This window comes from Pyrgilauda ruficollis, unplaced genomic scaffold (genome assembly GCF_017590135.1).
Source record: "Pyrgilauda ruficollis isolate IOZ18807 unplaced genomic scaffold, ASM1759013v1 scaffold30, whole genome shotgun sequence".
Taxonomy (NCBI): domain Eukaryota; kingdom Metazoa; phylum Chordata; class Aves; order Passeriformes; family Passeridae; genus Pyrgilauda; species Pyrgilauda ruficollis.
In genome coordinates, this window is record NW_024524378.1 from 4,722,831 (window position 1) to 4,747,859 (window position 25,029).

At 38.6% G+C, this 25,029-nt stretch overlaps 1 protein-coding gene across 1 annotated transcript in view; it reads right to left on the reverse strand.

Moving 5' to 3' along the window:
* Positions 1-9,408: 9,408 nt before the first annotated feature.
* Positions 9,409-25,029, reverse strand: part of RP1 (RP1 axonemal microtubule associated) — a 163,494-nt gene continuing 147,873 nt past the window's right edge. The window contains exons 48-57 of the mRNA XM_041473763.1: positions 23,730-23,789; positions 23,251-23,429; positions 22,466-22,688; positions 19,150-19,304; positions 18,942-19,017; positions 16,850-16,928; positions 16,345-16,630; positions 14,693-14,771; positions 11,875-11,950; positions 9,409-9,499 (exon numbers count right to left, since the gene is read on the reverse strand). Of these exons, the coding sequence (XP_041329697.1) occupies positions 9,430-9,499; positions 11,875-11,950; positions 14,693-14,771; positions 16,345-16,630; positions 16,850-16,928; positions 18,942-19,017; positions 19,150-19,304; positions 22,466-22,688; positions 23,251-23,429; positions 23,730-23,789 (1,283 nt within the window). The 3' untranslated portion in view covers positions 9,409-9,429. The remainder of the gene's footprint in view (positions 9,500-11,874; positions 11,951-14,692; positions 14,772-16,344; positions 16,631-16,849; positions 16,929-18,941; positions 19,018-19,149; positions 19,305-22,465; positions 22,689-23,250; positions 23,430-23,729; positions 23,790-25,029) is intronic.

Consider the following 25,029-nt stretch of genomic DNA (forward strand, 5'->3'; position numbering starts at 1 on the left):
GCCCGCCCCGCCGCCGCCTCCGCGGGGGCCGGCGGTGCCGGGGCCGCCGCCGCCGCGCTCTGCTCGAGCCGGGAGCAGGCAGGGCTGCGCTGCCCGGAGCAGCGCATCCCGCACCCGCCTCCCTGCCCGCCTCCGCCCGCACCCGCCGCCGCCACCACCCAGCTGACTGACGCCGGGAAAGAGGATGACCTCATCCCTCTTCCCTCGCTGCCACCGCCCCCCGCCCGGCACCGGCACCGGCACTGGCGCAGGGGCGGGGAAGGGGGCGCTCGGCGGCCGGGAGGGGAGGGCGCGGCGCTGCCCCGAGGGTGCGGAGCACGGCCCTGCGGCGGCGGGGGCAGGCGGTGTCTCTGCTGCCCGGCCCGGGGAGGTGGGCACGGCGGCGGGGAGCGAGCGGGTCGACGAGGAGAGGTGGGGTGTGGCCGGCTCCCCCCGGGGCCGGGGCTGAGGGAGCAGGGGGTCGCGGCGCTGCCGCCGGCTCCGCTACCGATCTCCGGTGTCCTCCGAAACAGTTTGGGTTGCGTCTGCCCCGCCGGCGCGGGGGTGAAGTGGCGGAACGCGGGTGGGTGAGGACGGGGCGGACAGGAGGGCGGGGGTCCCCCCGGGCTTCTCCCTGCGAGCGGGCATTCTCGGGCTGGGGGAGCCGCGGTGACTGGGCGGCGATGCCCCGCCGTGCCGCCCGACGCGCAGCGGGACCGGCCCGCCCCGCGGAGCCGCGCTGAGCGCCCGGCACGGCGCGTCCCGCGCGGGGCGGCGGCCGCTGTCCCGGCCGTCCCGTAGGAAGCGCTGCCGACGCTCCCGTAACTTTGTGAAACGCTGTTGCGAGATGCAGTTCTCGGGTTGTGCCGTGACTCACGCTGCCTCAGAGGCGTTCGGGGGAAGGTGAGGAGACACCGTTTTATTCCGCCACCTGGAGAAATCGTATTTTAGGCGTAAAATTCACCAGGCGAACTCACGACGCCTTTCACCGCTCCCCGCCCCTTTCCTCGCAGCCCCGGCTGCCCACAGAGCGCGGTCGCTCCTCAGAGCTCACCCGGGTGTTTCGGCAGCAGAGCCGGCTCCGCCGGCAGTTCCCAGCTCGGGGCGGGGGGAGCAGCTGAGGCCGGGAGCAGCCGTCCCGGGCGGAGCCGGCGCCACTCTCCGCCGCGGAGCACAGACTCCCCCGGGCGGCCCGCGGCGGCCGTCGCCCTCGGAGCCCGGCGGGGGACACAAGTGAACGATGGCTACCCGGTCACGGGAGGCCACCAGCATCCGGCCTCCGAGAGTGGGAATCACAGGGCTCGGGGTGGGTGCTGGCGGGGTGGGGGCGCGTTTACCGCCCACCTTTGGCCCTGCCGCGCTCTCTGTCCTCCAGCATCTTCAGCCATAAAGGGTGAGCAACTAATTGACACCTCTTCACCTTTTAAATTTTTTTTTAAGCCTCTGCAATATTTTATGAGCATGCCCTCTCCCTTCTTAAAATAGAGCAGTGAGTTCGTTCAACCACGTTGCTGGAATATCTTAATAGGAACGGCAGTGAGACTGATAGGGTAGTGTTACATTAAGCTCTGTGACTAAATATAGTCCCTTTAACTTCATTAATTAAACAGAAGAAGTCATATGGACAGCTGAGAAATCTGCCTTCTAACTCTTAAATGTACATGGTAAGTATAAAATTGCCTTTAGGAAATTAGCTTTTACTTGATATATACCCCAGATTTCAAGAAAAGACTGCAGCATACATTACAGTATTCAGAGTGCTGAACACACAAAAATCAAACTTTGGAAGGTGAAAAGCACACATGAAACTAATTTGACTAGTTATTTTGCATGTTATCACACAAGAGTCTTTTAATTACATTGTCACATAATGGTTCTTAAATAATACACATTTGCTATTCAGTCTCTGTTACAATGATATAACTGCACTTCATTTCTATTCCTTTTGGAAGCCTGTATTTTATTCTCATTACAATCTGCATGATCTTTCTTGCCTGAGACTTGTAATACAAATTGCTTCTTTCTCAAGATATCTTTTAATAATTCAGTCAGCACCTATATATAATACAATATATTCACTTAAGGTCCCTTTCAACCCAAACCATTCTATGATTCATTCTAAGATTCCAGGATTACCTTGTGAGCAGAGAAAGTGCTTAATGATAAAGTTAATTTAGCTGCAAGTTTGTGGTTTATAACCAACAAGTTTTCAGTGTTACTCTATTTCATAGCATGGGTTGGGTTTGAAGGGACTTTAAAGACCATTCAGTTCCAATCCCCTGCTGTGGCCAGGGACACCTTCCACTTGACTAGGTTGTTCAAAGCCCCATCCAAAGTGTCCTTGAACATGACCAGGGATGGGGCCTCCCCAACATTTCTGGGGAACAATCTGTTCCCTCACCTCACCTCCCCTCACAGTAACTGGTTTTTTCCCTAATATCTAACCTAAACTTGCCCTCTGTCAGTTTGAAGCCATTACCACTTGTCCTGTCACTACATGCCCTTGTAAAAAGTCCCTCTCCAGCTTTCTTGTAGTCCCATTCAGGCAGTGGAAGGTGCTATAAGGTTTCCCCAGAGCCTTCTTGTAGTTATGTCTTCAATAAAATGGTTTAGTGTACACTGTAGGTTACTTTAATTGAGTCTGTTTGACATATACAGGTCTAAAAGATGCCCCAAACTTATAATGGAGGTTATAGTGTGATACATGAGAGGCAGTAGAGGAACAACTGTGCTCCTAGAGCTGAAATCCTCACCTAAATTGCTTGGGCTGCAGGTGGGGTAAGAGAGTAACTCAAAGGTGTCAGATTTAAGGAGAGAATGAAATGGAGGAGATCTAGGTCCAATATGCTAAGAGGGCAGAAGGTGGCTCTGAACAATGCAGGAGATATTTAGGAACATAAATGGCATCAGTCTCACTGTACCTCATTTTCAGAAGTCATGGGGTCCTGCTTAAGGTTACTCTACTGCTTGCCGTTGTAAAAGGTAACTCCTGAGGCCAAGTGTCCCTACATCCTCCCCTACCTGCTCCATATGTTATCTTCTGGGACAAATCTTCTGGTGTATTTTACCTGAACCACTTCACTAAAGGATAGAATTTGCTAGAACTAGGAGCTGACCCAGCTTCCCAGAGGACTTCAGTTCACCCCAGTGGGCTCAGACCTGTAAATCTGAAGGGTGTTCAGTTTGCAAGACAATTTGTTGGAGGTGGGTGGACAGTTTTACACTTTCTTTCCTATATATTTACCTCTCCTCTCCTCTCCTTTTTTGCTTCTTTTTCTTGGTTGGTTAGTTTTGCTCTGTTTTGGTTCAGCTACTGTTGCATTTGAGAGGGAAATAATATTCTTTCACACTGATTTTCATATCAACAATAGCAGTCTGTGAAAAGAAAGGCAGTGCAATAGATGAACATTTAAACTTAAATTAAAGGCTGTTTGATACTTGATAAGAAGAATGTCTTCTGGTTTGTTTTCTCACTTTAAAGATAACAAATGAAAAGGATCCCAAATAATAATAATGATAATAACAACAGAACCAAATTTCCTCTCTGTTAGACTGGCATAACTTCTGTGGAGCTGTATCAAGGCCAGAAGTGTTTGTATACACACTGTGTACAAACCAGCATGCATTCAGCAAGCCAATGTTGTTACTAAACCTCAGAAATTATTAATTACAAAATATAATTGAAGGACAAAAATGAGATCGCAGACATAAATACATATTTCATAAACCAAGTACAGACAACCAAGTACATTCATTTCTCAGGTAAAGCTAGTTTTTCTCTGAAGGAGATTTTATTCATGGTTTCCTTTTTCTTCTCCTTTATTTAAAGAAAACATTTTTATGGGTATCACTGCTTTTGCTTTGTTCTCAGTTACAACTGTTTCCCTTTTTTGCCCCTTAAAATCTTGGCCTACTTTAGGAATACTTTTTATGTGTGTACATGTTCTTCTGTCATTTCATTCTAGACCATTATCAACTCAAACCTAAATGTCCAGGAAACAAGCTTCCAATCTTCTTATCTTTACTCTAAAGTACTTTTAGTTCTTCACATCCTAACAATGATGTTTTTCCACCTCTTCTTTAACTGTGTTGTACAGACTGCCCTTTCAAAATACACTTGAACTTTTGCTTGTACGTCTCTCATTTTGCCATTAGAATATCATTATACTCTACAGGTCTAATCAATGCATCCTTTAAAATGATTCCAAAATCTATTTTGTTTTGTTTGGCAGTATTTTTGTCAATTGCAGTTTAGTGCTTTAGTTTCTGCACTTTCTTCTGGTTCAGACCAACTGAAGCATTAGAATAAGCTCATTGTACCTGGATTTGACACCCTCTGGAAGCATTCTGGCACAAAAACCTGCCTTTCTTACTCTAGTCCATCCTTTAGGGTGTAGTTCTGCATCAAGGAGTTGTGCATAATCTTGCTGTCCTGGCAGAGCTTGCAAGGCTGAGCAGAGCTCCTGAGCAGCCCCTCTTAGAAATAAAGAAAGTCCTAAGTCATAAGGGGCTTCCTAGTGATCCTTCCTTCCTTCCTTCCTTCCTTCCTTCCTTCCTTCCTCCCTTCCTCCCTTCCTCCCTCCCTCCCTCCCTCCTTCCCTTCCTCCTTTCCTTGTCTACCTACCTTCTAATATTATTTCTCTCCAAAGTCACCCAGTGACTTTTCCTGCATTGTGCTTCCCTCTGTCTAGATGTGTTTGACACAAAGCTGGGTTGAACCGATGGAGAATCTGATGAACATTTATTTTCTCATTCACTCACTCAGACATAGTCTCACTCCTGCATCTTCCATACAACTGGCTTTATCTTTCCATGTTAAAACAGTGCCCTCAGGCACAGATGCACATGAAATCATTTTCTTTAGGAGCATCGAGTAAGAAGCATTCTACAAGATGTTCATAGGTTTCAGGTATTTTCAATAGATTTATGTTTAAACTATACACACAGGTGTCAGTGGAAGTTGTAATCTAGGCTGTGTGTTTAACATTTATGTACTAAAATACTTAATTGTCTTTTTGCCCAACTAGCTTCATTCAAACAGGCACATGCCACTATATGCTGTGACACCTGAGATACTTCATTGCAAAGGGAGGATACATTTCCTTTCAATTAGGACAATATTTCAGCAAATTAACATTAGCACAAATCAGAAATACATTCGTAAATCAGTACACTGTTTAGAAAATTATTATTAAAATACTATGTATTTTTAAAAGTATAAACAATTGGTTTCTTTCTTCAGCTTTAGATTATTTTATTTATAGACCTACATACAGAAACATTTTTCAAACTTTTTATTTTTAAAATTGCAAAAGAAGGGTGAATCCACTATCTCCATATGTTAGTTCACTTTTGCAATTACAGATAATACTCTGGAAGGTTCCCCGGCTTCTGAAATTACTTTTTGCTTTATAAAACCCTGATATTGATATGTGTATTTGGTACACCTTCGGCTCTTTTCTGTAGCATGCTAAGGTTCCTGTGAAAATGCCAACACACACACACACACACACCCCCCATGAGGTCTCAAAGGAAGAGACCCAATGTTGTCGGCTTCTTAGGTGTACAACAAAATTAAGGAAGACTATAAATCAGAGCAGTGGGAATTGTTATTATATCCATATTGTTTAGGCAAACACATTTTCGGCACCTATTTAAATTTCATGATGAATTGTGGCTGTAGTTTTTTTAAATTATATTTCCAGATGACTAAACCTTAGAAACACATAAATAAATTCAACTCCACATAGATAAGCAGATAGGTAGATTCCAGGTTAAGGCAGACAGAGAATAGCTATGCTTTGAAGACAGCATATGGATTTTTAAATTACCTATGAAAAAATAAATTATTTCTTGGGATTTTTTTCTAAGATTTTACTCAGGATTTCTTAAATTTACTGTTTAGAAATGGATGTCAGTCACCTTTCAAGTTGCTTCATAGCTTGTATTTAAATATATAATCAAAGATAGGCATAAATATATAAGGAATGATAGCAGAAGACAGAGATATAGGAAGACAGTAAGGAAGCAAGCTTGCAACCTTTTACAATGCAGACAACTCTTTTGCTGCTATTGTTCATGCAAAAAAAACCCAACTACCATGCACATCACATTTTATGATAAATGGGAAAAGCATTTCTAGAATGCCTAAGGAAACATTAACATGCCTTCTAACACTGTAAGATGTAATTAAGAATTTTCAAAAATTTGAAAAGAAAATTAAAAGTCCCATTTTCTTTCCCCTTCTTGATTCACTGTTTAAAATTTATTTCAGTCAAGCAAAAGAAAAGGGTTTACCCACAGCACAGGAAGTTATGACACTACTTTGCACTGCTAAGTACAGAGAATTAACTTTTCCAGTCTACTGCCTCTCTTCATGGAGAAGTGCAAAGGACCATTTCAGACTGATATGTGAGCAGAGGTTGTTTATATTTGCAAAGACATTTATAAATACTAACAATGAAGGACTAGATGAAATTCATCCAAGATGTCTAAAGGAGCTCAAAGGAGCACATGGTATTTCCTTTTTTCTTATTCTTATGCCATTTCCACAACTGACAAACTACAGGATGGATAGATGCAATACAACTGCTCATATGTACTTAAAAGCAAGGAATCCTTTCTTATGTATGATGAGTTTCAGAAAAACAGTACTTGGAGTTGCTAGGAGAATATTAAATGGTCCAATGAGCCAGTCAGAACATGATTCTATTTTTTTCAAACCCTTAACATCAGCAGCAAAAGAAACTGAGACACTTAAGGGCTTAAAAGGGCAGAAATGTATCATCTAGATCAAACTAATAACAGACATAGAACAGCACACCAGGAGAGGCAGATGAGGAAGAAAGATAGAATTAACTGGACTCTAATGGACATTTTCAGACTCAATTTTAAGAGTCTATTATATGGTCTACAGGGTAAATATTTCAGCACCCAACTTCAGGCTTTGCCTGCAGTGCATAATCAAATGTTCAATAATAATAGCAGCAAAATCTTCTAGCCTGCCTTCTTTCACAGATCTTTAGCCAGGTTGCAACAGAGAGAGGCAGTAGAAGTCAAACCCTTCCCTCCACTACAGCCCTGCCTGTCCAGCTGATTGAGTTACCCCACTGCTCCTTCCAAGACTCCTCTGTGTGTCAAATTCCTGGATTACTTGTTGACCCAGGCAGTCTCTTTTCCATGCTACATCTCTGTTCCCCATGGAAGCAACAGCAGTGTCAATATCTGCCCAGGCTCTCCATAGGCAGGGCAGGGTGTTGGAGGAAAAAAGCAGGGCAGCACCCTTGCTGTGTAGGAACAGCAGAGTGCACACGAGGAGGCACCTTTGTAATATCCCTGTCTTTGGCCAGCTATTTGTCCAAAAATCATCCCACTGGCAAGGGACAGAGATTAAGTGACTTCTGTGCCAAACACAGCACACACCATGTGGAAGAAGCATGTTTGGGATTTGGCACTAGTAACAAGATAAATATGCTAACTGGCTTGTCTTCCAAGCAAGACCTGAACAGGGGGTCTGAATGATATTTCACATTTTCTTATCAAAGTGTAATGCCCTGGTATTGTGTGCTGCAAGCACCCATGATGCTCTTGAAACGAAGCCCTCTGCAGAGCTAGTCGCATTATTGGAAGGGTTAGAGAGTTGTGTACACGGCTGTGGATCCAGGGAAGCAAATCCAAAACCTGATTTGGACACTGTATAGGTAGAGAAAATAATTTTCAAGTACGTAAGGTAGCTGCAGAAGAAGGGTATCCACTCTTAATTAAAAAAAAAAAAAAAAAAACAGATTAGGAAGGCATTATTTACACTTGATAAATCGGAAATGGCACAAAAGGAAGCTAGTATTACAAACTATTAATGAAACATATAATAATGAAACAAATCACATAATAGATCACAACAAAGTGATTCAGTGTCATGAATACTGATACCAAGTAAGTGAACTGTGGGCTCTGGGGATACAGTTTCAAATCCATTCCAGTGAGTGTGGTAGGAGTGTGATCAGGAAAGAAAAAAAAAAAAGAATTTGAGTGTTCCATTGCTCACACTGACCACATCCACACCTTACAATAGTTGTCCTTTTGATGACATAGCTAGATAAAAATTATATTTAAAAGTTATGTTACCTACCAAGGTCAAAAATAGACATTTATTATTTCATCTGTCAAGGTAACAACTGGGATCTCATCACCCATGCAGATATCAGCCAACTGTCCTAATTTCACAGAATAGTGTGAGTAAATAAACATTAAACATATTAAAAAAGACAGCCAGACAATGTTTCATCAACACAGATTACAAACTCATTTATTTCTTATAATTACAGAAAGCCCATTGCTGCTACAGAACATGGTAGTGTCTTGAGGGTCAAACAAGTCTAAAATTCAGATCATCAGAAGGATTTTAGATTTTGGAGGTACAAAAGGTGAAGGCTTTGATTAAGAGAGGGATGCCTTACATAGTTTATATAAAATATTTGTATTTTGATCACACACAAGAAACTTCAGGTGGTGTGTAAGTCCTGATTACATTTCAGACTTGTCTGTATCCTAAATCCTTCCTAAGTCAATTCTCACAATATCAAAGCCTACCAAATCAAACATTAATTTGTGCATTTACAGCTAAATACATTTTTTTTTTTTTTAGCGTGCATTTGCAAAAAATAATTTGGCCTTTTTTTTGGTTTTTTTTTTTGACATGAAAGCATTCACACATGTAGCACTGGAAAACCAGTTTGATAGCTAAGGAGACGCACTGCAAAATCACCAAGCTGAGCAGGGAGCTGCCTAAGCCTGCCTAAGCTATTGCAGTGTTACTGATAACAGCCTCTCTTAAGAGACCCTTTGGATCTAAAGGTTCTCAGCTGAGGTTCTGGCTCAGCTACAAGATTTTACAATCAAATGTCAGTGAGAAGCTTACCGACACAGTGTGAACTTCTGAATAACTAGATATTTATTACCCTCTGTTATGGTCTTAAGAGAAGCCATATATAGTAAGGCTGAAGGGTTTTGCAGTTTGTTTGGAAAATGATTTTGAAAAGATCTAAATTTTAATAAATGATGAAAGCGAAAAAAATTCATCAAATGAATACATACTGACAGATTTGAAACGAGCTAAATTTAGCTTACCCACAAATCATTACTGAAACACAAATATTTGAGTATGTTACTACATATGTAACTACACACTACAATTATGATTGCTCAGTTCAAGTCCACAGAACCATGTTAGAGATTTAAATTTCTGATATCTAAATTTCTGTCATGCAAAGTTTTTGAGCATCTATAATAGGATCAGAATTCTGTGCTCACATTAGACATATTTAATTTACTGTGATGTTTTTAATACATTGTTTTGACTTTTCTTCACAATAATTACAATGCCTTCAGAATTATAAGAGACAAGTAAATCAAATCAGCATGGGTTTGAAGAAGCATCACACTCAGAAAGAATCAGAAATCAAGCAGCTGTGGATAAAGCTGCACTATGGTTAAGCCATCATTTTCATCTTCAGAAAGCCACCTTAAGGGAAAAGCATAAAAACCTGTCATAGACACAGCACATATAAAACTAAAGAAACAGACAATTTGTGAGAGTCTGGTTCTGCACCTTTGATTTTCTAGGAGAGTTTTTACATTGGTTTGTAGAGAAGACAAAACCAACCTGAAGAAAATAGTGCCTTTTAAAATTTTTGTTCTAGTATTCACATATGTGTAATTTTAAAGTGTAATTAACTATATACATATATTTATTAAATATACATTAATTTTTTTTTGGTCATATAGGTAACTAGTAAATTGCTCTAAAGAATGATAATAAAATCAGGAAAATTTAGAGTAGGGAAACATGTTCTGTGATAGCAAGTTATTGTCCTTGCAAATGATCCTAGGAACTCTGTCTTGCCCATATCTCTTTGTTGGTTCACAAAATACTGAGTTGCATGATGGGCCCAATCCTAGCTCTGTAAGAGTCTATGGAGCTTTTACAGGTCCAGGCTGAAGCATAACTGAATTTGCAGCTAAAACTGTATGTGGAGTCACTAGGAAAGGTGTGATGCGTAAGCTAGATTACAGGTCTTTAAATTGTAAGGAAAGGATTCAGGTTTCTCAGTGATTAATGTCTTTTAGAGATGTTATTTGTATTGGAGGAGTCTTTTTTGAGTGAGAGAATGAGCCCACTCCCCACTTACTCTGTAGGCCATGAGATGAGGAGCTCCATGTGGAGCTCCATGTCTCAGCTGGAAGAGGACCATGAACTTAGAGTTTCCTCTATCTGAGGAGCCTCTGGGTCGCTGAGTTAACCCTGGGGTTAACCTCCTAATCTCTCCTACCAAATAACTTCCAGTTTGAGTAGGTTGATATACTTCAAGGTAGGCACATAGCCCACCAAGACCCCAGTTAAATGTTCTTGGCAGGTGAATGTAGAATCAATCTGTGCCAGTCACTCACCCACATCAATAATGTGATTCAAGTTCTTGTGCCAGTCTCTTATATACCTTTGTTCTTTTACTATAAGATTCTAAATAAAATTGAAAAAAGCAAATATCTGGGGGAAAAAATGTTTGCTGCAGTCTATCTTCTGCAAGAATCTTCGTCTGACTGGTGTGGTCTGAAAACTCTTACAAGCAAAAGAGGTGAAGTGGCATCAAATCCTGAAAATCTTGTCACAGATTGTGCTGCACATTGGAGTGATATTGTGGTTTAAGAATTTTGCTTAATGCCCACTAACTTAGATTTAGGCATCTAGAAGATTAAAGAGCATCTGAGCATGCCTTTGGAGGAAGCTGAAGCAAGGGAAGTTTATTGTTGTTGAGGTCAGTACACCATCACTATAGTGATTTAGACTGTAGAGACCAACTGAGTATGCAAGAACCGTAAAAGTTATGGATTTTTGATACAGAAGCTGGGGTTTGGCTTCCATTAATTGTCAAGATTACAGAAATATTTAGGGAAAGGATAAAATTAAATATTCTTGGCTACCATTTCTGTTTTCAGATTACCAGGTAACATTTGCTTTCTAGATACAGGGAACTTGTAAATTTTCACACTTCTGTGTTCTCCAGATGCATTAAAAAGCTAATTTCCACTTGGAAGGACATGAATATGTTTGCATCAGTTATTTATTCTGAAATTCTTCAAGCTGTGAATGATATATTGTAGTGAACAGTCACTCCAAATGTACCCTTCAATTTAATTTCCAATTTTTGAAACTCTGTTGTTTCAGTTTGATGCAGACTGATGTGCACCTTTTTTTTGTACATCAGTAGCTCTTTACCCAAGCAACCCAGTGCCTAAATACATTTCTAAATTTAGATCATTACACTTCTACATTACATTATAGAAAGATTTTTTTTTCTTTATCCTCTTTGCTGAATATATCTTGGGCCTATACTAAACAAACATTGAAACAGAAGGATTCTAATGTTTTAATGTTGCCCTTGCTCAATAAAATACACTGCTTCTTCCATGAGTGTTGAATCTCTGCTGCCACGTTCCACTGTCTTCTTTTCTGATTCCCTTCCATGCCTGCTTGCTTACCCCTGATATGTTTGCCAGAGCTATTTATGTGCTAATGCTTGTATACTGGTTCACCAGACACCTTCTACCTCCTGAATTCAAAATATACTTTCTCTTGGCAAAGGCATTAAATTACGTCTCTCCCTCCTACAATAATCCAGTTTTAATTGCATGGAAAAATCTAGTGTCTTCCTCTAACAGTTCTGACAAATGAGTTTCAGGTTGGCCAGGGAGTTCAAAAGTCATTGGGGATGGACGGATAAGAACACAACAATGTAAAAAAAAAATCTTTACTGTCTTAGAAAACCAGACAGAAGCAACTGAGAAACTTGTGAAAAAGAAAACAGCATGTACAGAGGGATGATGGACTGATCTACTGACCTGTTACAGTTGAAGCAATGCATTGAATTCCTAGCTGCATCTGTGATTTCCACTTTTTCTAGAAACCAGCCACTTGCTGTAGAAGGAAAAAAAAAAAAAAAAAAGGAAAGAGCAAATTTAATATAAACAAAACAAAAATGCAGCATAAGAAAGGTTTCTAATTTCATTTCCCAAACCCCATGTGGTTCAGTACTTCCAAGTATATACAACATCAATAATAAAACTGAAACACAGATGATTCAAATTACTACCAACTTCTCTCAGTTTTACAGGAAAGGTCTTTGATGTTTTTGACAGAAAATGTAATGGAAGATTTTTGTTATGACTTAACTTATTTTTCCAGATTGGATAGAACAGGCAGTAAGACAAATGAAACAGAGTGCATGGTAATATTGGGTAATATTGAATACACTCTTGAAAACCCATTTTGCCCTTTCAGGTACTTGGAAATGCACTCAAAATGCACCCCTAGTGGGCATTCTACTACTCTTTTCTAATTAATATATTGATATGGATGTGAACCAAGTGATGAAATCCCTATTTTTCCAGCAGTCATGATTCAGAATAACATTTTCATTTAGGCCAGCACTCATACTTGTTTCAGCTTTAAGGAGATACTAAATATTCTACTTTAATCCCCTGTTTTGCTGTGTGAAGAAATACCTTCATTGTTGTGATATAGAATTTTATTTCATAGAATATCAAAATATTAATATTTTGAAACAAAACTTTATTTTATATATACAATGTCTGTGCTGATATTTTTAGTTGTCCTTGCCAATGTAAACACTTAATTTAAAAAATTTTAAACTAATTAGGATCATACTGCTAGTAGCTGACAACATTTTGGTACTCTTTATATGTCCTAAAGAACTAGATCCTATCTAATTATTTTGGTTTTCAAATATTTTGCATGAAGTATTAAGTAGGCTAAAACCAATAAAATATTTTTATTCATAAATGTTAAATTTTAACTGCACATGCTAAAAACGCAATATAAAAATATTTGCAAATTGTGTTAGTTTAGATAAAATGTAAAGGTACAGCGATGTTTCTTTTTATTCAATGACATTTTCAAAAAAATAGCTGGGTTAAGTAGGCCATGAAGGTGTCTAGGCATTCCACCTTCAATTCGCAAGATCCATTTATTGATATTGTGAAGTACTTTTGAAACTCTTTTAATGAAACCTTGTGAATGGTTTAATATATCATAGACTCTACTTGGAATAGATGACCTTTCATGAAATCTCTAAATCAGAGTCAAGATCATCAGCAATAAAATTTTACAGCCTCTCAAATTTACACGACACTTTACAAAAGAATAGAAAGTCAAGTTTGCTCTCTTGAAAAGATTAAAATCTAATGCTTCATCCTTTATTGACAAAACTCCAACAGACCTCACTGAAATCTCCAGGTGTGGAGAAATCTAGAGGTAGATAGGATATATTAGCAAACAGATGAGACATCTCAAAGAGGTACTGTAACATTTGAGGAAGCTTGTGGGGATAACAGCTGATGTGACAAAAGACACTTGGAGGTAATTTCAGAGAAAAATTTAGGGGAAGATTGTCATGTTCAAGATAAATTGACACACAGCAGCTGTGCTAGGAAGGCACTATTAGCAGCTATGTGATGTTGATCAGGAGACAGAGAGGGAAAATAATAATGTTGTTGATAGATCAGGACCCAGGAAATAAAAGTTCAATCTATTATTTCACCTGCAGACTTTTATGCAACTCTCAGTACTAAAAATCTGCCATTGTGGAGTTCCCAGATCAGATCTAAGCTGAACTGTGTGCATGTATAGCAGTTATCACAAATAAGATGAAAGCAGGAAAATCTGGTTTATTATAGATATTTCCACGGGTTTGGTGTTTTTTCTGTTTTCAACACCATGAAATATACGACATGACTGGGTGGTTAGGAAAATAAAAAAGCTGTTCAACTTTCTCCAAATAGGAATTGCTATTTGCAGAATTTTTCTTGGTTCATCCTAGAAATGATAAACCCTTTGGCACTTCATTATGCCTCATGAACTTAGATTAATCAGATTTTATTGAACCTAAACCTATTTCTTTGAGATGGGTTAAGCAAACTTCACCTGACTAGAGTATCTTAATGCAATCAGACCTTTCTGATTCAACTTATACATTCCCTGCAAATTCAGTTTATGTGCTTGTATATCTCTATATGTCTGTATATATCTTGATATCCGCATATCCCTACGGGGTTTTAGCACTATTAAATGTAAGCTCAAAAGATTACATGCCCTAGTCTCCCGTTTTATTTTTCTGTAAAATTCAGGGTTTAGAGCTTACTGTTCACAGAAACATCTTCCATTATCATGTGTGGTTATGTTCTATAGCCACATCCTAACTTAACATCAGGGCAGGACCTGGTGCATAATGGTGTTCTCAGACTTTCACAAGAGGAGATCTATGGATGTGAGAGGGAGTTACAGCATGCTTTGACCAGAGTCCCCAAACTTGCTCAAATCATGGAAAGTTTAGCCTGCAGTTTGAAAATTCAATCCTATCTTATTTATGACATCTAATAAGGGGTTTGGCTGAGCAATGTTTGAAGGATAAAACTATCTGAGGTTTATTTTAACTAGATCACTGTTAGAAAAAGAATTGTGGTATAGTCAAGGGAAGTGTGATAGGGGGGTTGAAAACAAGGGCAGTAAAGCTGGCCTCACTTGTACACAGGTTTGTATTAGCTAGCTGTAGCAGTAGTGTGACTTCAAGCACCTTTCCAAATGTCAGGCAGATCCTTAAGCAGAAGATGTTTGCAAGGCTGCTGAACACAGAATACTTACCAAATCCTTTTCCATCGTGGCCAATTTCAATTGAACGTAGGCTGCCTAATTTTTTTGTCTTAATCTTGAAGGTATCAACCTTTAATATTAAAATACAGTTATTAAAAATATGATACTAATGTTTGGAAGCTTACATATTTGTCTAGGTCAGTTCTGAGACCAATCTAAGTGTAATAGTAGAAGTTCAGAATAAGTGAACCACTGATGTGGCTTATTTTCCCTACTGATGGTGTGTGGCATACATCCTCTCCTATTAGGTCTCAGTTTCAACACAAAAGATTCACTTTTCAACTTGTAGTATAAAAATCCCTACCTCTTTCTTGACTTTCATCTACTGTGAAAACATTTTTGGTCTCATGAATCCTCAACTGGTATAGTTTTCTAAAATGTTTTTAGTATATGATACATAAATAAAAATTCAGGAACATAAAAGTTAAAGGCTTTTACTACATTAAACATGATTCCTCTCAAATATTACATACTTTAATTTAAAATATTACATTGTTTCTTATTGCAGATTTTTAAAAATAAATTCTTTTTTCCTAAGACCTTTGACATCACTGACTATGCACCGACTTAGCTGGATTGCTAACAGGATTTCTACATATCTACTGTTCTGTTTTGAAGGGTAATGACACCTCCTGTGTAGTACCAGGCAAAAGGAAATACTACTCAAGACATTTTTTTACTTCCTCCTTGTGCCTGTAGGTAGCTAGATTTATTGCACTCCTCAGTATGGAAAGAAATTCATGGATAAATATCTTTATCTCACAGACAACCTGGCTGAAGAAACTTAGATTAATTCCAGGTAAAAAGATGATTAATATTGCTGGAGATAATGAGGTAGATCTCTTAAGGGATATATTTTCACTGGAGTTCTAATTATTTAGTCATTACCTTTCAATAACTCCATAACAGAAAGTTACAGAGAATATATATATGTTTCTTTTTTACTTAAGGGTAACCATCATTGTACTCCGTTGTGCAAGTGGTGACCAAACAGAGCAATTTCTTTGCCAGAATAATATGAGATAATAATAATAATAATAATATATAATAAAATTAAATTAGGAGAACATCCAGCCAAGGCACTAGGACATCATACAGAGAATCTGCATTTTATTCAAATATCTGTATCTGAACTAAGGGTCTCTGAATAACAGCCTAAAGCATGATGGATCTCAGAATCAGGCTGATGTGTATGGTTCCATTTCACCTGGTTTTAGGCTTATACATCCAGGGACGCTCACAGCACCAGTTTCCATGGCAAAGTAAAATGATGGGATGTAAGAGACTGATGTGTTCTCATGCACAATATTCAAAGTTTGTGAAACAGCACAGGGTAGTGCACACACGTGCACAGGCCACTCATGCTGTGCATTTCAGAATGAGGAAATACATAGCTGGGCAGGTAAGTGGAGGCAGTATGAAGATGTATTTAGGACTAATAGGCAGAAGAGCAGCTAGATACAATAGAAGTTCCTTGGTGAATCTGGTGGAAAGAAGAAACACAGGGTGAGCTGAAGGGCTATACCTCATGTAGTGATGTGGAAAACAGAATAAATGCTTCAAGTTTTCTAAAGAACTTGCATAGATGTAATGTAATGTTCTGGTACAGAAATGGACACAACCTATAAAATCTGTGTACTCACCTTTCCTCTTTCAAAGGGGTTTTGATGCTCCAGTGACTGAGAGAGTTGAAATACCTCAGATTTGTCCTCATTCCCAAATAAAATAATATGCACATTGGCATCAGTCCCTGCTCCCCTTTTGTCACCTGTGTACACTTTAATAGTATACTCTGTCAAATGTTTTACTTTACTTCCTTCTTTATTCAAGTTGTTATCTATGTCATTCTTTTGTTTCTCTCCTCTAATAACAAAAGATCTTGGGATTTCTTTCTGTATTTTGGGCTTATTTGCACTCACAGAAAATTCTCTGAAAAACAGAACCACATTTGTTTTTTGGTAAGTAAATAATATGTTAAATGAAAAAAAATCCTATTAATTTATGGGCAACAGCTAAAGATGGGCATATTTTTAAAATATCTATTGAGAGAACCACTCTATGGCATTTACTTTAATTCAGTGTCTGCTCAGAGTTTTTAACTATTATGCTATTAAAAAAAACATTACTAGATTTACACAATATACTTACTCATTCACTTCAAATACATAGATAGGATGCTCCTTCACAGCTTCTTGCACATGCAGTTTTTTGATGTCCAGTTTGCAGTCTGCAAAGAAGGAAAGAGAATATAGTGAAAATGTTCCATTGCATGACAAGAAAGTGTTCTTGGTGTAATGATGGCATTCTTGATTTGCTAATGCCAACAACTGAGTTGAAAGTGCTGGAATGACTACCAGATTCTTTATTTTGTTCCTGTTTGTAAACTTCAACTTAGAAATTTAGGCGTAAGCATTTCCTTTGTCTTAGTGAAGCAAAGGAGTGTTGTCCTTGGCAGGTACATTTGAGAAGGAAGAGCAGAAATACAGGTTTGTTGCTTCCTCCTCAGTGGCTGGTTGACAAGAGGACTGGAGCTCTATTCCACGTGCAGCACAAAGAAGACCTCACTAGGTAGGAGGGGAGTTCAGCATCTCACTGTATCTCTCTGCTGTTTGGAAAAGATTGCTCTCTGACTTAAACTCACTTTTGAATTTAATGCTGGGGGCTTCAGCTGCATGGCCTGAGTGTCTTGACACTAGTTAGTCTATGGCAAAATAAGAGGAAATTAAGACTATTCATTTTCCCTTCTATTACTTGTAGCTTCAGCCCTGTTCAACAAACTACATTCCAATCTCTTCTGCTACTATCCAATTCTCTTTAATTATATCAACAGGCTTCTGTGGCGGAATCCAGAACATTGTGTTACACTCACGACCTGCCAAGATAAGTGCAGAGAGTCAGAAGATTCAGGAAGGGACCATGAACCATCTAATCTTAAAAACTTGCTCTCATAAGGAATGAAAGCATAAATACACTAGAGAACATTGCCTGGACTGATCAGTCCCGCAGGGTACATCTGACTTTAAAGAGATTTTATGGGGTTTGGGATTTTTAGTTCAAAGTCATGGTCCAAATTAGTCACAGTTCAAACAAGTCTAGTTACAATGTAGACACCCTTACTCATCTGAAGTGTTTTATCATCTAAGTAAGTCCTTGGAAGAAATACCTGTTAAATCATCTCAGTCCTCTCTTCATAACACACAGAGGCAATGAGCCCAATGTCCCTTCTTCGTGAATTGTGTTTTCAAACCTGAATGGAAAAGTCTCACCTGTCAGGTTCTCCGTGGTGCCCTTTGGCTACACACAATTGCCACATTCAGTGACTGTCACTCAGACAGATGGCTGCAGCTAACTTCCACAGCTGAAGCTGTGGGAAACAGAAGCAGTGAGCTGCTCGCCTTGCTCCCTGCAGCAGTATGGCAGGGCTGTCCCTGTCCTTCCCTTGCCCTCTGGAGTGACTGCAGCCCCACACCGTGTCCCCCTGGGGGTGACCAAGGCAGCCTGTGCTGGACATGGGATGTGTGACCAGCCAAGGAGTTCGTGCATGCTCACTGCCCAAATGTCATCTCACATACTTGGTTGAAACCGGGTGCTGTGCCTAAAAGGTTTTAAAAAAGAAAAAAAGACAGATGAAGTGCAAACACAGAACCTTTGCTTCCCTAGAAAAGCTGTCTGAAAATGGTCACGTGTAATGTGTAGTAATGATTTGCAATTATATAGCAGATTTCATTAGTGGATTTTAAAAAACTTTGTAATTAATTCTTTGAATTAGTAGCATGATAGCCATCCTACAGATAAAGCAGAGAGATGTTGAGGTCAAGACAATTTTAAGGAAGTTCAGTGACAAAACTTGCTCACTGCCAAACAGAGGTAAAAATTCCCTCTGAATGTCACAGGGAAACGGGGCGGGGAGGGGGAAACAGTGAATATAATTGAATCACAGAAGGAAAATTAAACAATACCAATTTCTTACTTGAGTAATAATTATTCTCCTAGATAACTTATTAGTAGAGCATGTATTATGTGCATAATATAATTATATTAATCTTCATTTACTTTCTTGATGCAATAATGTTATAACCTTTAGATCCCAGGATTTTAATTTTTTATAAGACACTACCCTTTAGAAAAAATAGCAGAAAGAATTAACTAGAATTTAACTCTGGCAGGGACTTTGTTGCCTTTAACACGAGGCTAGTGTGTGATTTACATGACTGACTTTAGAAAGTAAAAACTATTTTACCTGTTTTACTGCTGATCAAAAGAACAATTTTTTCCAGTTCTCCCAAGTCAACAGCATCCACCATAACTAGAAATGACTAAAATAAAATTATTCAGTATTGTAATATAAAACCATGTTTCTTAACTCTATGGGGAAATTTGAAAATAACATGTTGGAAGTACAAGAATGGATTAAAGGGTAAATTTTAAAATACTTTAAGACAGAGTACCTCGTTTTTCTCTCCCTGCTGTACATTCTGCAATGACTGGAGAAGGGATCTGTCTCCTGTGTCACCATGAGTACCATAGATACATGCAGTCATATGCACTAAATTTCTCTCATTTAAAATATTTCTTGAAAATACTGTTAGATGATATGTAACCACTGCAATATCAAGTAAAAAGAGATCTTGTTAAAACTGTGCCACAACCTTGCACAGCAATTTGACAACATGGTATTCAACAGTCAGATGTAATTAAAATTCAAGCACTTGAAAATAATAGCAAAACCCAATTTTTTTGCAATTTTTTCTTCATAATTGTTTTGCCACCATCTCCCAGATCTGACATTTGAGAAGTGAGACTGGACCAGCCCAAAACAAAAGTGAAAGGACTGCATTTGGAAGGTTTGATTCTTAGATCACTATGTCAAAGAGCAGCAAGAGTGGACCTGCCCCACAAGAGTGGACAGGGTAGAAACTGAGCACAACCCCAGCTTGAGGCAGGCAGAGCTGTCCAAAGTCCCAGATGCAGCAAACAGTGAAAAAGACCTGGGATCCATCCTGCTGATTGAGCTGGGGGCAGAAGGAGAAAGGTCTGGAGAAGGAATGAGAATAAGGCTACGACATAGGTCCAAAGTCTGTGCAGGAGAGGGGGGCAGAGAGAGAACTAGGGAAAGATGCACATAACATGTGGCTCAGGCATGATCTGACTGGGGCATCCTTTGCCCATCATAGCTGGAGGTTCCAGGTGAGTCCAGCCAAGACTCATCGTGGCCCTGATGCACTGGAGTCAAGTGAAGAGGTTGCATTGATGAACTTTGGATCAGATCACACGGTGGATAGCACCGGGAGAGCCCATCGTATAGAGGAGGGCATTTGAGGAGATTAATGTAGGCAAGGGTAGGAGAGCTAAAATGCTTAAATAGCAGTCTTTGTTTGGGTAGTGTGACCACATCACAAGTGTAACCACCAAGATTTTATCTCTCTAGTGTACTGAATAAATTGGAAAGGGGAAAGACTAAAGGAATCTCTGAAATGAAATTACATACAACAAGGGAAACACATATTAATGTTACAACTCCATTAATTTTATAAAATTCTAATTATTTTGTAAGACCAATATGAATTACAACTCTCTGTTAAATTTATGGGAATAATCAGCTTGAAAGTAGCATAATAGGGGTTTTTTCACCTTTTCAATATTTAATTGTTTTGCCTCAAAAACTACAGTATTGCAAAATTGACCTTCTGAACAGTCCTGTGTGTGAGAGGAGAGAGACAGCACTGTGTCATCCCTGGGGATCCCTGAGGTGTAAACATCTCAAAGGAAGGTACAGTAAAGGGAAACTACTTATGTATATACTCAGCTGGAGGCCTCTGCTCATTAATACACCCAAAGGCACGAGTGTGCGCTGCCAGATCTCGAGGGTCTCTATCAACTGCATTTTGATGGCTTCAATTAGCCATTAGCAAATGCTTCATCACAATCCCAAGCATAATTTTTTTTTTTAAAGGAAAATATACTGAGATAAAATACTAAGGCACTCTATGAATGACAGAGCTGTATCTGAAATTTAACATCACATGGCTTCTGGTTATGGTGAGTGTGATTAGCTGCTTTCCATTCCAATTAATACAATACTGGTTTTGCTTTTAGTTGATAAAAGGGAGAAAATAAATTAGGTTTACAAAGCTGTCAAAAAGCATATCTGGTTTTCACAATAAATTGCCAGTAAATTTGTCTCTAAAGATCACTTTGAACTCCATGTGCACCTCCTGCTGTGGAGCTGCTTAAAGCTCTCTCAGACATAAATGGCAAAGATTTGGGGGAATCACTGTCCTAGTTTTTTTTTGCTTCACTGGTTACATATCCCTCCTTGAAAACATCTAAAGCATGGATGGAAAGAAATAAAAACCACAGAAATTAGCTATTTCATTTGTTTGTTCTTTTACCTAAACTTATAGATAATATAACACTTATTCCTTGTTTGTGATGGTTTTTGTCTCTTGATTTCAGAGTAGTTACAAAGAACAAAAATATTACCAGGAAAAAAACCCAAAAAGCAAAGAATGGGGAAGTTATTTTTTCAACAAAGAGGTCAGTGACAGAGGCAGAGCCAAGGTCATAAGCACTCCAGTCTCGTCCCCACTTTATCACCATGCTGCATTTTTCTCTCCTCATTTCTGTGTGCTTGTACCTGTATCCTGAATACTTCTGCATGGGACAGTGATCAGTCCTTTGCAAGGGGTGCACTCATCTGCTTTTTGCTAATCTGAAGATCCTCTTTGTTTCAATCTTGTGTGTAGGAGATGAAAGCTATTGAGCCCTGTTTTGTACCCCTACTGTGTAAGTGGTCAAGTGAAAATAACACCTCTAAGAAATATAAAATTTAAAGCCTAGGTACAAATTTTAGATTTCAGTTGCAGCCAGAGTATGCAAAATAACCCCAAACTTCAACCTCTGTAACTTCTACTGAGATTATTCACATACTTACTTTTGGATGCATTCAGAGCCCTCACTAAAATTGTCCATAAATTCCAATCCAAGTTGTGTTGGAGTAGTTCATTTTACCTCTACTTGAGCTCACTTTAGATGAGCTGACTTATTTTTTTACCCAAATAATTAATTTGTTTTCTGCATAAAACCCAAGCACAAATTATTTGAATATTAAGTATCATTGTTTGGTCTGTTAATTAAGTTAGTATTTGTTCCATCATATGGCAGCATTCAGTAAGCATGACATTAGGGAATATGGTGGATTTTAGGTGAAAAGATTTCTTTTATTTTATTTAACCAAGGTGACAAATGTAAGAATTGTTGAGCTAATTTTAGGAGGCATAAATATTTGGAGTATATAAAGGTAATAAAGCTGAAGCTTATATGTAGTTTTGAGCTGTTATTTACTGAGAATGCTTGTTTGGAATGTGAGAACAAAGAAAAAAATCACTTAATAGTAAATGAACTATAAAAAAAACATGTTGTTAATGTCAGCAATATGAGCACCTGAGGACTAAACAAAAGAGAATAAAAATATTAAAATAGAGCAAGAAAAGAATATTTCTTATAAACTGTTCTTTGTAGCATATAATAATGCTTCTGTGCAATCAAGTGAATATTGCATTTCCCACTTTATGGTACAGAAATTAAGCTGAGTGGGTAATATTTTCCTTCATACCTTTTAACTTCTTATCCAGTCTCTATGAATCATTAAATAAAGACAATAAAAATTTCTGTTTCAATAAAGGTTTCTACTAATACTAGGTAATACTAAGACATGTTAACCTCCTGAACCACTCTACTGCTTTGAAGTAGATTTATACGTACCAGAAAGTGCTTCTTTTAATGGCCACTGTATAGGGAATTCAATCCATCTGTCTCCATTAGGAGAAAGAGGAAGTGTTTTATTTATGGTGAGACTAAAGGTATCCAGGGTTGATGTGTTCTGTATTTTAAAGTGATGAAGAGACAACTGGGATATGTTGTTTTCCAAACTCTGGAGACCAAGCCTCACTTTATAAAGCATTCCCAAATCAGATGGCAAATGTATCTAGGAATCAACAAAACAATGAGTTAGCATCCAAACAGAGGTGTGCAGATAAATGCATAGGTAGTTTACAGGAAGAGAGGAAGCGGGCAAGCTGGCTCTAAAGGAGTCAGCACAGTCCTGCACCCATTTGCATCAGTCTTGGTGCTAAAAGTGCCATTCACTTCAAAAGCAGCAGAACCAGGTTGACTGTAGGCACTTAAGGACATTTTAGCTTTATCCTCTAGGGGCATTCGTTGTAAGTGTTCTATCAAATTCAAATTACGTATGCCAATGATTCCTAATGTGAATAAGTAATGTTAATGTCATTCAAAATTATATGCATTATTAACTATGACTGTTTGTTGGGGAAAAAAAGAATATGCTTGATCATCATAAGCTTGAGAAAGACAGAAATTAAAAATAAAATATGGTATGCAACTGAAAACTTCAGCTCTGATTTTCTTGAATATTTAAACAATAATACAAACAATAAAAACAATATTTACAGCACTACATGATTATTTCTCATTAAAAGGAAACTCAAAGAAAATTTAAATATAGGCAAATCTATATATTATTTTACATCATATGTTATTTGGTTCTCAGTCTGATGTTCCACTTTGTTTTCCATGGAAACTGGATTTGACTTGCCGTTGCTTCCATAAAAAACCATAATCATCTTGGATATATTTTCTGACAACTTTTCAAATTCTGATTTTGTTTCTTCTTGATGCTTTGTGAAATAAATCCTCCATCTGCCTTCTGAACAAATAAAATAAGGAAAATAAAAAGGAAAATATTAAGGATGTTTCTGTTTTCGTATATTAACAAAGGTATCTGATATAAACCTTCTAAGACATGCCTTGTTCTACATGGGGTATATTATTTTATAAACATATCACCTGGGTATTGAGCAGCTCCCTAAGTTCATTGCCATTTTTTACAAAGGGGAAACTATTGTCAGTACTAGTAAGTATAATGACATATTGTGATGAAAATATTCTCACATTATTATTTCAAAACTGATTAATAAAACAGGCAATGTAATGACAGAAGGTATACCTGAATTCATTTGCTCTCTTCTTAAAGGCCAGGCAGATGTACTCCTCCTACCCTGAACTACTAATTTAAAAAAAAAAAAAAAAAAAATAAAATTAATATTTTTGTAGAATAGTGTCTATATGATAATAAAGGTCTGCATTCATATCTAGTGAGGCAATTGACTATTATTTAGATTAAAGATTTAACTAGGAAATGTACAGTGTGATTTTCTATTTAAGCATCATCTAAATATCACCCTATTAAATAAACTGTCTCTAGGGATGGCTCTTTACTAGGAAAATGGTAGTAACATGAAGATTCAAGTATTTTTCATTTTAAAGTATTTCTCTTTCATTTGTACAATTTATGGTCTGGATGAATGAGCACTAATTGGATGTCTTTAATGCCCATTCTAGAGGCTGATGTTCCTCCCACAGATATGAGTCCCCACTGATTTCATCGGGATTTGGTATAGATCAAAGCTGCCTGTAAACATTAAGTAGTGACCTGCACTGAAAATGAAAAGATTTCTTTTGAGTTCATAACCAAGATTGGATTTGCCAATTATTGTATAAAGAAACTCACGGGAACATTTGTCCAAATCAATGAAGTTTAGTAGAAACAGAACTAAATATGGCCTTTTTTTTTCTCCAGAGATGTCCCAACATACAAACTGAACCAAAGCTGAAATTACTTGCTTTTGCACAAAAACAGTTTCCTCCTTTTGTTTCTGTTTCAAATGATCAAAAGTTAGAGATCATACAGCAGAGGAAATGGATTGGACTGGAATATCCTTCAGTCTCAAGAAGCTATTGCTGGACAAGTGCCAGCAAATACCCAGAGAGTTAGGAAGAATAAATCTAGAACATGTTTTGTAATCCAAGGACTCAGCTATACTGTCAATAAACTTCTCTGAGAGGCAGGAGAATAAATACATCTGTCTTAGAGGTATATTCTGGGCTTTGGTGCCTACTGATCTGGTTGGAGTGTGTTGTGGTTCCTCCCAGCTTGCGCACCAGATTGTGTTGAAATCCACACTTGGATTGAAGCCATGACACAGGGAGAGAGGGAGGGTGTACACTCCCTTCCTGTCTTGACAAAGAGCCACAGGCAGTGGGGTCAAAACTGCTCCTTTGTGGCCTGGTTACTCACATGGTGTCAGTCAAAAGTATCTCCAGTTTCTGGCAAAAGTTGTCCAAACAGTGTAGCATAAATAATGTAAATTGGTCGAATACAATGGAGACATTTTCTCCACTGCTTAAAAAGAGATTTCCCTGCTTTTTACATCATTTTCACTCTGCCTAGGAAGTAATTGGTATTA